Raw genomic sequence first — 13,728 nt, 5'->3', positions numbered from 1 at the left:
CAGCCGTGAAACATTTACGTATCAGACAAGGAAAAGATGGCTTATGCGTTAAAATCCATTTAATTTTTCAACTCAAAGGTTGCCAGTGGCATTAGAGTAACCAACTGCAATCCATCTAACAGGTTACAGTGCCTATGATTCATCTAGAAAGCTGTAAAGATTAATTTATACATAGAACTGAAATATGCAAATATGCTCTGTCAGTACAGAATGTCCCCGAACAACCACGGCCATGTGAACGTGGTTATTCACAGCTGGTGGATACACAAACTGGTGTTCTCTAAAATTAAACAGAAATTCCTGTGTTTCGCTAGAATGAATTGAATGTGCTGGAAAACAGTGAGCTGCCCTGACTGGAAGTGAGGAAAGCGTGGCCAGTATTTGTCCTACTCAATTTTGCTTCCTCCTAGCATTGCTGTTTTATGTCAGTATGGGGTGACTGGACCGCCTGCTGCACAACAAGCACTTAAACCAAAAAATATTAATTCTCTTTCGCCTCCTTTTTCACCTCATGTAACTGCCGCTGACAGGGCAATACCGACAGCTGAAAGAAATGGAGTCTCAGATACCCATCTGAGCATCAGGAGCAGCTTCCCTTCTGAATGAAACAGAACAAGTACAAACACAGGAGCAGTCAGAAAGGATTCACTAATTACCTCTCTTGCAAGGCTTAGTAGACGAACTAAATACACCTGTCGTGGCAACAGTTATTTTTAGAAAATATTTTATGTTCTAGTCCTCCACAGAAGAATGGAATTCAAGATGTAAATACTGGAACTAGCAACACTTAAAACTAGAACCAGTTTTCAAGTGTACTATAGGTAGATTATCCACTGATAAAAGTCAATGGCTGGATCCCATAATGCTGAGGTTCTCATATTTCATCTTTGGGGCTGCGGTTCCAAGAGAATGAAAACCCCTCTCGGTTTGTTTCTTCAATCGAAAAAAACCTGGTAATATATCTTCCCCTGTATTGAGAGGCTTAATGGATAAAGGAGATTCAGTAGACACACTGCATTAAGATTTTCAAAAAGCCTTTGACAAGGTTCCACACCTAAGAACATCAAAAAAACTACATTGCCATAGGTTTAGAGGAAAGGTTATTTTATGGATTTGCTTAAAGCTTAAAGGATAGGAAAGTTATGACTGGTTTAAAAGACATGAAGGAAAGAGCTCATCATAATGGTCATTTTTCAGGATAGAGTAGTGGGGTTCCTCAGGAATTAGTGCTGGGACCAGTTTTATTCAAAATATTCCCCAGTGATACGGAGAAAAGTGTGCACAGTGAAATCTCCAGGTTTGCAAGCAGTACTAAACTCTTTCAGGTAGTTATGTGACATGGAAAAGGCAAGGAAATTCAGAAGGTGCTCATGAAACTGAGCAGGCAGACAAAAAGGTGGCAAATGGGCTTCTATGTAGATAAATGCAAGGTAATTCATTTAGGGAAAAATAACCTAAACCAGGCCTACCTGGTACTGAACTTGCAGCTGGCAGTTATCATTCGGAAAAGCGATCTTGGAGTCATCCTTGATAAGTCTCTGAAATCATCTGCTTAGTGTGCAGGCGCAGCCAAAAAAACCAACAAATTGGCAGGCATCATCAAGAAAGGCATTGAGAACAAAACAGAAATTATCCTTTATTTAAAACCTTGGCCAACCTTCTTGAACGAAGTACATAGTTCTGGTCTCCAGATCTCCAGAAGAACTTAGTGAAATTAGAAAAGATACAGAAGAGATCAACTAAAATGACCAAGGCAATGGAGCAACTAACATACAAGAAGATTATAAAAAGGTGGGAATTCAGTTTGGAGGCCGAGGGGAATATGACCAAGAATCATAAAGGCAGTGGATAAAGCGAGTGCCAAACATTATTGCAACTCAGTATTGCATTAAATTCTGTAATACAAGAACTAGCGGCACTCACCGAAACAAGTAGGAAGTCAGTTTAAAATGGGCAAAAGTCGATCTTTACACAGTGAATTGTAAATGTCTGTAATCTGTTCTAAGCGAAGATTGTGGAGGCAGGTTGTACCAGGAGATTCGAGAGATTAGGAAAATTAATGCAAGAGGTTCATAAATGAACATTAAAGGCTGCGACGAACTCTCTAACATATTTAATCCAATTACCGCTGATGCTGCAGAAGTATGAGGAATACAAACAGCATATATTAACCAGGCTTACGTGCTCCACCTAAACAGCAACTCTTACTGCCACTGTCAGAGACAAAATGTTGGGCTACTTGGAGCACTAGTCTGGCCCAAGAGGGTGTTTTTTATGTTCTTTTGTTCCTTCTGTGTGTTTTAAGCTAAGTGTCTCAGACAAAAGAAACTGAAGTTGCACAGCTGTTATGACGGTACTCTGCCCAGGGTAAAACTACAAAGCAAGTAACTGTTTTTGTGGTTCCTTTTTTTGACTATTAAAGCACACTTTGTCATCTTGCTCATTTTCCATTGTCCTGTGTGAAAACATAGTCAGCACTATTACATTTACAGTTATCAAACAAGCAGCATAAAGATTTTGCGCAAGACAAGCCAGTTGGGCTCAAAACAAAACAGAATTTTTTTTAAGAACAGAGACATGCAAATCAGCATCACCCAGATGATTATAAGCAATTCCTCTAAAACAAGCAGGAATTAACAATGTTATAGGAAATAAGTACTGTGACTATTTTTCAGTTCCTTGCTTTTTGTAGAAAATCACTTTATTTCCTTCTTCTCCCTTTTTACAAACTCCACACTCGGCTAAGTCTATAGTTTTTTTGACATCTAAATGTTGAGATTACTTTGGCTTTCATCACAACAGGCCATTTTTAACCTTACTGATGATTTGAAGTAATCAAAAGCCATGAATCAGACCTCAAAAAATACAGAGATTGGCCTAAGCTATGACGGACTGAAATTAGTTTTATTTGCCTTCTGTCTTCTGAGCCTGTGAGGCACCTTTTGATCATGCTTCCTCAAGAAACATGAAGTCCATAAACTCAAGAGTTCTGTTTGTGTTAGCGAAAACAGAAATTATCATCACTTTCATTCAAGAGTTGAGGCCTTAAGAAAAATAGCAGATGTTGCAAAATGTGTGACAAAATTGGAAGTGTTGGTAATACTGGAATAGAAAAAACATGGCTGGGTCTCAGGCTTAACTCTGGATTCTGGCCAGATTTTTCACAGCTAGTGGAAATAATCAGATGTAGGTTTTAATCCATTCTTTCACGCAGAGGAAGCAAGCCACAAAACCTGAGTATGTATCCAGAAGTCCTCTGAATTTTGTAGCTTTGATTCAGACTCATTTCCAGCATGACACTGGGAGAGACAAAGGAAAAGAGAGGAATATTTGATGTGAGCTATAAGGCCAATGCTTCTCATTGCTTTGGATGATCCTCTCATCTGTTAGATGAAATAGGTTCTAGTGCTCTTTCTTTGAATGTGTTTCTGTGTTATATACTACTTTTCAGATTACCTAAAGCAACATGTATTCACCTCCCTTGTAGTAGATTCAGAATCATTGTCACACTGGCTGTTTCCATAGTTTCACACATCAAGTTCTTCTCAATGGGATATCACTTTTCAGTGGCAGTGGTGGGGTGATGAAATTCCTTTCCTTCCTCTTCCACGGGAACCATTACATCATTCCCGGGAAAAGATTCTGTCTCCTGCTCTGGGTAGTGCATTGCCAGCTCCTCTTCTTCCGTGTTCTCCTGGACATCAACATCACTTTCACATCCTCTGACAGCACAATTCTTGCCACTAGACACTTCTGAAATGGACCCCACAATGACAGTGTCGGCTTTCATGATGTATATCTTTTCTGAGGAAGGAAAAAAATAGTGCTGAGCATAGTTAGCAATCACTGCTGTCTCTAGAGATGGTTCCTTTTCCTGCAAAATTCTGATGTGGCACTTAATTTTTCTTTTTTCTTCTTCTTTTTTTAATCAGAGGTATTCAGATCAAGCCTATCACTGTGAAAACACAGAATTTGCTAACCCACTAAAGTTTTGGAATTCACATATTATGAGTTGTCTATTTCACTGGTTATTTATAAGATGCTTTTCATTTTGGAATCAAAGCAAGCACTGAACACACTAAGCAATAAAAATGGCTTGGACATCCTATACTACACTGTCTGGTTTTGGAGCACTGTCAAGGGGACTCTGGGCATTTTAGATCAAGTAGATCTAGCTCACTGGTGATGAAGCAGATGCTCTGGGACTACAGGAGAAAGAGAAATTAGAAAAGGCAGTGAAATATTTGCAAGAGTCCATAAGAAGAAATGATTAATTGGTATCTGAAGAGGATAGCTGTGGAGGACCCAAGGTTTATGCTCCTGCTGTTTTTAGGAGCAACAATATCTGCATTAAAAGCAGCCTCTGGGCAAAGATCAGCACTGTACAGAAACTCCGGGTAATTGACCTGAGGTCTTAGGACCAGCAGAGAAATCTGTTTCTTTCCAATGGAGAATCAGTTACAAATTTTTCCAGTACACACTTGAACTAGTGTTCAACATGTTGAACCTACTCCTTTACCAAAAGAGTAGGAGGCCTTTCCTGTGGCTTGAAGCTTACATTGTATTCAAAAGCATGTTGTAGATCAGACACTGCAGGTATTGTTCACAATTGCTTGGAGATATTTGGGGATGGTAAGTCAAATTGTCACATTGATCCTAAGACCATCACTCACAGAAAAAAATAAAGAGTATTCAGTGAGGAAAGATCAGCTCCAGTAAGACCAAAATAACCTGGTTTGGGAACTGAATATTATGGAGATTTTGTACTCTGACATGTTGGAAATGCTGGCACTGGTGAAACATGTATTAAAAGATGAAGACATAGAAACAGAAGTAAAGGCCATGTGACTTGAGAAGGATGATTCAGAGCTACTGCAAAGTGCACACCGGATGCCAGAAGGCCCCAGCAGACTCTGAAACAGACTGGAAGAAAAAAAGCCTGAACTTCTGCTTCACATTAAAGTATCTCTAGGAACCCTGTTCTATGAGCTAAGTGTAACAACCACTCTTGTTCATTAGTATCTGTTGGGGCATAATAAGAGTGTGAATATAGTGCAACACAGAATCTGTGGTCTCCAACAGGTGACACATTTTTCAGACTGTTTGATGACCAGCTGTTGAAAGTCACTCACAAGGATCCTTCCACATTACATACATGCTAAAAAAAAAAAAAAAAGAGGAAATCATTTTCTAAAGTTCAGAAGCTGTTTCACAATATCAGACTTTAAATCTAACCTAAAGATCTTGCTCTTCTGGCAGCTTAGAATGAGAGCTACCCAGAAATTTTACCCTCCTTCTTGTTGCCAAGCAAAGCCACAGCCCAGTACAAATTTATCTAAGTCTTAAGTACCTTTCACAGGCCCAATTTATACCTTCTGGGATCCTGGCCTGTTAGTTAACCTCTTCTGGAAAAGAAAGGCCTCCCCTCTCCCTCACTCCACACTGTACTGAGGTACCTAATTCAGAAAATGAATACAATAGCTTAAAAATAAATTAATAAGCTGTAGAGAGAGAAGGTGCTTTTTTATATATACATTTTAGTGATTAAATAAGTTCACTCTGAGGGAAATGAGAGCTCTTACTTCCATGCATGGGCACCCGCAGCCACAGGCATAGTTAGTTGTTGTTCACAGAATCCTGGAGTGATTTAGGTTGGAAGAAACCTCTGGAGGTCATCTGGTCCAATCCCCCATGCAAAACAGAGTCAACTTACATCCTCTACATTGTTTTTAAGCCTGAATTTCCTCTAAGTGTTATTCTTTGGCTTGGGTCTCTCTCTGCTACTTGTCTGATTGCCAGAGGAAATGTTTCTTTCAAAGTTATACAGCTTGCACCAAATAGAGACATAAAAAATAGCAACTTAACCATACAACTGGGCTAAGTCCAGTATTTTACAGGCTGGCAGACAAGCTTTTGCCTTGTGTGCCCATCTTCCTTTATGGATTCAGCCCAGGGTGTGACAGAAGGAAAGGAAATTATATTTCATCTTTTCTGTAAGCAACACATACAGAGAAGGGAAACAGGAGGAGTAGGGAATGGCAGGGAACTATGTTGTTCATTTTCTTGTTCATTTCCTTTGACCATTCGGCCTTCTCAGAGAGTACTCTCTCTAACTGTTCTGCAAAAGCCTGTTCTTTGAACTGCTTAGAGTAGCAAAAGAATCTCTTGGTCTGTGGCATGGAAAACAGAAGCTGCATTTTCTGCTTTTGCTTTTCCATATTCTTTCCATGCTTTTGCCCCAAAGGAAGCAGGACTGGATTCCAGAAATCCCAAGAAAACGGCTATTTTTTTTTAACTCTTTGCATTTGACTCACACCAAAAAAATACTGCACATGGTAAACGAAGTCAAGTGACCAGGCCTGGAAAGTGGTTCCAGTTTTCTTTCACTTCTTATTATCTAGCAGCAATTCTTTGGGGGTAGAAAATACGTTTTAACTGAGTGACTTTTTGTAAGAAAAACTGTCGAATTCTGTACTAGAAATCTTTTTTTCCTTCAAAAAAATCTTCAAATGCCCTCAAAATTGGGTTTGGAGATGTTGCCAGGATGTCTCATGCAGACTGTCTCTCAAGTAACAATTCTCCTGCTATGAGTAAGCTTCCTTGACAGACTATCTCCTACCCTGTGCCATGGTCAAAGACTTCCATTGGTATCCCGGGAGAAGAATGTCCCATGAAAGATATATTTGAAACTGTTACTGTGAAACCAATAGAAGCAAATGATAGCTTGAGGCATGTGAAGTACAACCCTCATTAAAAATTACAGCAGCATTTTCAAGACAAAATATTTCAGTTTGCAAATTTCTTCTGCAAACTAACCTTTTTTGGAATGAAAAAGAGAGGAAGAAGAAAGCACTTTTCTGTCAGGTTCATAAGAGACTAAGCCAATGTGAAAATAAGAAAGCATTATATTCAAATGAATAAATATGCCAAAATTTATGTTGCAAAGGCTTTGGATACTTTTGCAACTTAAAAATAATTTCAGAAGGACATAACGTGCCCATGATTAAGAAATTGAAAAGATGAAGTTAAAAAAATGCAAGACTCACCAATTCGGTTATTTGTGTGGTCTCTCACTCGCGAATCAACAGGGCAATCCGGGGCATTTTCATTGCCCTGCATCACATCAGTCAGACTCAGATCAGGACTACATGCTTTTTCTGTGCTGGAGACCAAGTTGTTATTGGTTTCCAAAGGGAGAGTTCTGTCAATTAACTCTTTCTCTTCTGGCACTTTGTCAGGAGTCTGCAAGATCTTCTGCCAATATAAAGCAGAGAGTAGAATTGGGATCAACTTAAAAATAACACTGTGAAGACTGCAATAATCTACAGAATCCTTCTGAGGCAGTCAGAATAACATAATGCGCGTCACACGACAACTGTCATAGGGAGAAAAATTTTCCAAAGTGCCTAATTGATATAGGAACATAAGTTTCTTTCAACTAGGTTCCTGCATCACCTAAGGTCATATTTTAAAATAGTGTTTATATACCTAGAGTCACAGATAGGTTTTCAGTGAGATTTGCAAGAATGACTAAGCAGATTCTATCCCTCACTTCCACTGAAATCCAGTTTGCTGAACCTGCTTGGATGCTTTGGTAAATTCCACTACCTTGTCTGCAGCTCAGATGCCTATGTACCTTTGTAATTCCATCTATTTGCTGTTTCGCAAATCTGACTCAGCTCTTTACACATATTCATTAAATATCATCTTTCCATTTGGCAAGTAAATTGAGGCATTGGGAAGTCAAATAAATTTCCAGAGATCACATCCCTGTGCTTTAAAAGTAAGCCATGTGTAGTCATATGGTGAGAGAGACAAACAGTCAAAACTGAAAATATATGGTTTAACTTCCTCTTAGATTCTGCAAAGACCTGCTACCTTCCTATGGAAAAACAAAACAAGCCAGAGGTTGAACTGGTTGAACTTCAAAATGTAAGTGCCTCAACAGAATCTCAGATAGGAGAAATAACCTCAGACTAAGTATTTTTTGAAGAAATCTGTTCCAGAATTAATTACAAACAGTCCTTTAAAAGGGGAACTAGAATCTAAGAAAAGCTAAATGTCCCATATCACAAACCTCTGATGGTTCCTAACCCCGTTTCTGTTTCCAGAAGGTTTGAAAGGAAATAAACAAAGTAAGATTTTGAAATGTGGAATTTAAAACTCTTTCATGTGTCTGGCTTGCTACAAAAGCAAGAGCGGAAGCTCCCCACAACTCAGGAATTAGCAATGATATGTTGAAATTACGATAGCTAATTGCAACCAGATTCATTAGAATGAGAAATAATTGTGTGTGTCTGTGTCTGTGTGTCTGTGTGTGTGTGTGTGTGTGTATTTATGTACAACATCTAAAGAGTAAACTGAATTTTTCTGAAAACATGTAATTTAGTCTAAAGAGCATTTTCATTAGCAACTATGTAGATTTAAAGATAGCAAGCTTAATAAACTCTAAACTAGAAGATGTAGAGGATGAAAATTGTCATAATTTAACTGAAACTGGAAGACCAAATGGAATTGCAATGTTTCAGCAGCTGAGGACCTACTTTCTGTTGTTACCATGATGACTGAAATTTGTCTTGTTCATCTGCACATTGGAATACTAGCTTTGCTGTTTTCTTTTTCTTTTTTTTTTTTTTTTCCTTGCTTAGCAACATACTCCCAGCCTGGATGGAAATGTATAATAATTTCCAAAGAACCATGTGGACTAATAACCTGCAACTTATACTGTTAAACCAGAAGCTGGTCCTGATGGAAACTTTGCCAGACAAACAACACCTTCCTTGTGCCCATATTATGGCCATGTCCAGCCCTACAGAGGAGGAAGATGACATGGAGGGAGACAGAAGAATAGTTCGAATCTCACTTGTGTGACTGGAGCAGCAAAAGAAGACGGGAGTGACGCATGAAGTTCTCCCAGAAGGCAGAAAAGGCATGCTCTTCCTGTGATTTTGGTTTCTGTCCCACGGAATGACACATGAATGGCATAGGGCCAGGCCAAATACTCCCTTCATAAGCAAGATTGGCAACATCACATTATTTAACACCGCATTAAACACTGCAGGATGGGGCCCAAGACATAAAAGTAGCCAGTCCTAATACATCTCATTTCTGTGCCTAGAGGATCACAGGTTACAGTGAAAAGTCCAAATAAAAAGGCTGACAGTATTTAACAAGACATTTAAAAATATCATTCATTTTTTGCAATGGAAGTGAAAGTGGCCTGTTTTGGAATATCATTCACACTTACTGCACATTTGTTCACTAGATCAGAACCTGTAATGGAAAGAGGAAACAATATCAGAAGAAAATTCACAGCAACCAAAAGAATATTAATATTTGCTCTGATATATCACCTGGCCATATCCTAAACCTACTCTACAGCTTAACCCGCCTGCCTTATGCTTTCTTTACCACTGAGGACACACATGATATGGCTGAGACGAACTGGTGATATGTTGCTGCCAAGAGTGTGAGGTCCTGCTTTCCCCAAAACCCTTTGTGGCCACCCCGACACTTCCCCCACACCACAACTGGTGCTCATCTAACCACATGATGAACTGATAACACTTGCTAGTTAAGCTGAACAACTTTCTAAAAAAAAAATAAATAAAAAAAATAAAAAAAAGAATAAAAAAAAGTGAATAGCCTTTGACTGGATTAACAAATTGGATCGGTTCATTGTGTGGTCAGATTAATTTTAAAAGGTGGTGCAAAGGTGATGGGATTTTATGCAAGGATGGATGGAGGAAACAGTGGGGAAAGGAGGAGGAAGGTGGGAAGAACGGAGCATACAGCATCCTTCTGCAGTACCATGAAGCTAGGCAGGCTCAGACTTCACTCTGACATGCTGCCACCTGTATTTTCAACATGTCGGCCTTCTAGTGCTGCACAGCAACAGGATCTATTGTATAAGGCAAGTGAGAGAGCAAAATTCCACTTCGAGAAAATTGAGCTGCACATGAGAGGTGTTAAATCCCATTCCTGAACGAGTGAGAGGAAAATGCTCTGATACACAGTGACTAGAAGAATCTAACACAAGAGAATAGGGCAGTCAATGGAAATGGGAATGCCGAGGGGCGATTAGTTAACAGGGCAAAATGAATTTACTCCAGGGGACCTGTACAGGTTGCTGTGGCTAGCGCACCTCCCAGATTCCAGCGCCCAGAACCGAACAAGCGACCTGGGCGTTTTTCCCGCAGGGCCTCCCGCCACCGCTGCGTCACCCGACCGTGCGGGTGCAACGGGAGAAAAGCGCCATCTAGTGGACGGTCCTTCTACGGCACTTCTCGGCCGCACACAGCAGACAGCGGGACCGTCCTTTCGCGTGTCGCATCCGTACATTTGACATGCAAGTGTTCCATGCTTTTAATTAAAGTTCCATAAATTAAAGCTCCATATTAAAACTAGCCATTTATTCATTAGGCAAATGGATTACAATTCCTGGTCAGTCAGTCACTCACCTTGAGATCTGGGCCTGGATTTGTGTCTGGAGACTGAATACAGATGTGCTGATAAAAGAGATCATTCATTTAGCAAAACTCATCCTGGGGCATACAGACTATAACAGTGTTACCACACCCACAGGTCCAACTGTGAGACCAGACAGCCACCCTGCTCACATACAAACAACCTACCACATTCACATCCTGCTTTCCGTAAAAGAGGGAATGTGGATGTGCAGGTACACCCAACACACAGCTTAGGCAAAGCTACAGAGTGCCTCTACCAGCAAAAATCTCTCTTCCTCTCTGGCTCAATGCCATCAAACCCAATCCCAGGAACCAACAAATACTCACAAAGGACTTCAGAAAACACGGGTATCATTTAATTTAGTGTTGGTGCTGAAAGAAGAAATCACTGGTTACCATTTCCCCACCCAGTTTGTAGTATCTTCCTCCATAACTTCACAGCTGCTTTGATCTTTCCCTAATGTTCTCCAAGATGCTGAACAAACAGTTTGCCTAGAACCCTTATCTGGCCTGCTTTCGCCAGGGGCTAGTAAATATTGTCTTCTCCAGTGATCTCCTAAAATTTTAGGAGATATTTTAGTTCCCATATGGCACACACTTGGAGATTAGACAGCATGCTATGGGTTACAGCTTTAAAAACTCACGCTTTCCTTTGAAGATGAGGATCCGTCTCTTGCAAACCTTCCATTTCCGCAATAACAGCATGACCACAAGTAGTGCTATCACAGATGAAACCACTCCCCAAAGAACAAGATCTATAGCACAGAAAGGGAAAGGGTGGACAGGAAAGGCCGAGAAAAGGCAGAGAGGGGACTATTAGTATGTCCGTGTGCTTGCAGGACACCATTTCACAAGCTGTAGGGATTTGTGGGAAGCTCCCACATGAGAATAGCTTCTTCCAAAAATATATCCAAATAAAACCTGTTAGGCAGAGCAAACACTTCATCTTTGTTACCTCCCCTTGTTGTCTTCCCCTTGGCTACATCTGAGGTAGGAAAAGTGCCAGCCAGAGCTTTCTCCTCAGCAGTTGAACTGGGGTTTTCAGCTGTTGTGTCACTTAGAAGGATACTAGCAATGGTCACCAGCTTCTCCTCAAGCCTCGTCACATCAGAATTATTTGTTTCATTGCTTAATCTCACAGACAAGATGCCTGAGGTGAGGTAAGTGGGAGTTTGGTCCGCGCAAACTTGATCGTGTGTGGCATTTCCTTTGCTTAGTGCTACTTTGTTTAACTTGGCACAACTAGGGAATGAAAGAGAACAGTGTATCAGTGCCGGAGGAAACTGCATGGTAGAAAAGGAGATTTCCTAGGTGACAAACATCCCTTCAGTCACTTGTGCCAAGTGGATTTATTTGCGCTCAGTGACAAGGTCATTAACCCTCTTCTCACCCCTATGGCACTGTTTCTTGAGCTGGATGCAAACCCAATGCTCACATGTGTGTATAATCCCACTGTACTCAGCAAACTAAAAATAAGGCAAGAGGGATTCTTACTTCCCTCCAACACAAAGCTGTGCAACAGGTATAAAGAGAGGCCTTCTAAACTCTGCACCAGAAGAGCTGACAGGTCTCCCTTCAGCTTTATTAGCTTTAAGTCTCCTTTCAGGTCCTTTATTAGCTTTAATTAATTAATCACTTTAAAAAAATATGGTCTTACTCAGTGTGGGGCTTGCAGATGTCGGTGCTGGAGTTCTGATCAGAAAAGGTCCCAGGAGGGCACTTTTCACAAGAAACATCAGTTGTTGAGGTGCCTGAAGAAAAATAAGCAAGTGAGGACCAATTGATACGCACCAGGTCCAGGCCTAGGGCCAAGATCAAAATATGGAGGAATTTCTACCTTTGACTTTGACTCCAAAACCAGGCTTGCAAATAGTGTGCTGCTGGCATCGTACGCAGGTGTTCAGAACAGGGATCTGACAGAACAGGCCTGGTCGGCACTCACACACACGGCTAGAATTGAAGGAGCAGGGGGCTTTTTCCACAAGGTCAGATTCTGTAGGGAAGAAACTGTGAGGGTAAGAAGGGATCACCCTGCAAGGGAGAGGCGAAGTGGGGCCCAAAGCTGAAGAACATCACTTCAAAGACTCCGAGCAGATGGCTGGCATTCTTTGCCATGGCAGCTTAAGTCATGAATAATTGCTGAAGCCTGCAGACAAAGCCTGCAGACAAACGTCTTATATTAGAAGACAGAAAGTAGAAATTAAACTTGGATGGCGTTTAGATGAGAGAATTTTCAGGCGGTCACAGGAAGTGACACCAATTACATTCAAGGTAACATTCTGCTCTCTAAAACAGAAGCCAAGGATGGATAGATCTTCTACTGAAAATTCTACATATATAAGTAAAATGTAAATAAAATATATAGAGAATATATCACTGTGTGAGGTACATATGAGGGAAAGCAAAGCAACTACCTTTTGTGCATGATACGCAAGCATCACATTGTGGCTTCTGGGATGCCTCATTTAGATATTGTTCAGGTCCACACCTCATGCAGTGATGCGGGTCTGTGGGACACGCTTTCTTTTTAACATAGCCTGGAGGAAGAAAAACAAAATATGGAGGATACCTGTTCTGAAGTACAGGAGACAACCATCCTAAAGTGTTAATGCATACTCATTTACCTGTTTCACATGCTACTGCTACCACAGTCTTCTCTTGGTACCTGTCACTTGGTTTCTCTAACATGTTCTTGCCTTTCCCATTCAAGGGATCATAGTTGTCCTGCTACAGTAACACTATGCATGGTAACATCACAGTCATTACTATGGACTGTTACAGAATAGGCACATGAGAAGTCATTTGCTGAGAGTTGGAAAAGACTGACAAATCTGCAGTGAGGATAATATTGTCCTGCCATTATTAAGTCGTCAGGCAATTGGTTTTGATGTCTTTTTCCTGTCTGTAGCAACTATGCCCTGATATTTTGTTACCTAAGGCATCACTTCTCCTTTCAAAAGCTTCCAGAATCTCCTAGGCGCACATGGACTCATACAGGGACAATCCCAAACTCCCATCCTTGTGTTATAAAACAGAAGGGGACAAAACTGTAATTCTTAGTGTGCCCTATATCCCCCTAGAAAGTTTGTGGTAGGTTGGTGTCCAAGCAGTTCAGATAATTTTACAGTTGTCTTGACAGTCATGAGTGAGATGGTTGAATTTTACAGTTGTTTTCCTTTGAACATCTGAGGAAAGCACTCCTTGTCCATGTACAAATCATACTACATGCACATATCTTTCTGATGCTGGGTGTATATGC

General features: G+C 40.6%; 1 protein-coding gene across 1 annotated transcript in view; it reads right to left on the bottom strand.

The window, feature by feature from the left end:
• Positions 1 to 32: 32 nt before the first annotated feature.
• The window catches only part of TNFRSF8 (TNF receptor superfamily member 8), a 28,033-nt gene continuing 14,337 nt past the window's right edge, over positions 33 to 13,728 (bottom strand). The window contains exons 3-11 of the mRNA XM_026095459.2: positions 12,884 to 13,006; positions 12,307 to 12,462; positions 12,127 to 12,220; positions 11,425 to 11,711; positions 11,114 to 11,224; positions 10,461 to 10,508; positions 9,248 to 9,273; positions 7,047 to 7,254; positions 33 to 3,804 (exon numbers count right to left, since the gene is read on the bottom strand). Coding sequence (XP_025951244.2) covers positions 3,557 to 3,804; positions 7,047 to 7,254; positions 9,248 to 9,273; positions 10,461 to 10,508; positions 11,114 to 11,224; positions 11,425 to 11,711; positions 12,127 to 12,220; positions 12,307 to 12,462; positions 12,884 to 13,006 — 1,301 coding nt within the window. The 3' untranslated portion in view covers positions 33 to 3,556. The remainder of the gene's footprint in view (positions 3,805 to 7,046; positions 7,255 to 9,247; positions 9,274 to 10,460; positions 10,509 to 11,113; positions 11,225 to 11,424; positions 11,712 to 12,126; positions 12,221 to 12,306; positions 12,463 to 12,883; positions 13,007 to 13,728) is intronic.

The sequence above is a fragment of the Dromaius novaehollandiae genome, chromosome 24 (assembly GCF_036370855.1).
Source record: "Dromaius novaehollandiae isolate bDroNov1 chromosome 24, bDroNov1.hap1, whole genome shotgun sequence".
Taxonomy (NCBI): Eukaryota; Metazoa; Chordata; class Aves; order Casuariiformes; family Dromaiidae; genus Dromaius; species Dromaius novaehollandiae.
Note: the sequence above shows the minus strand (reverse complement) of the source record. Positions and strands in the feature narration are given on the sequence as shown.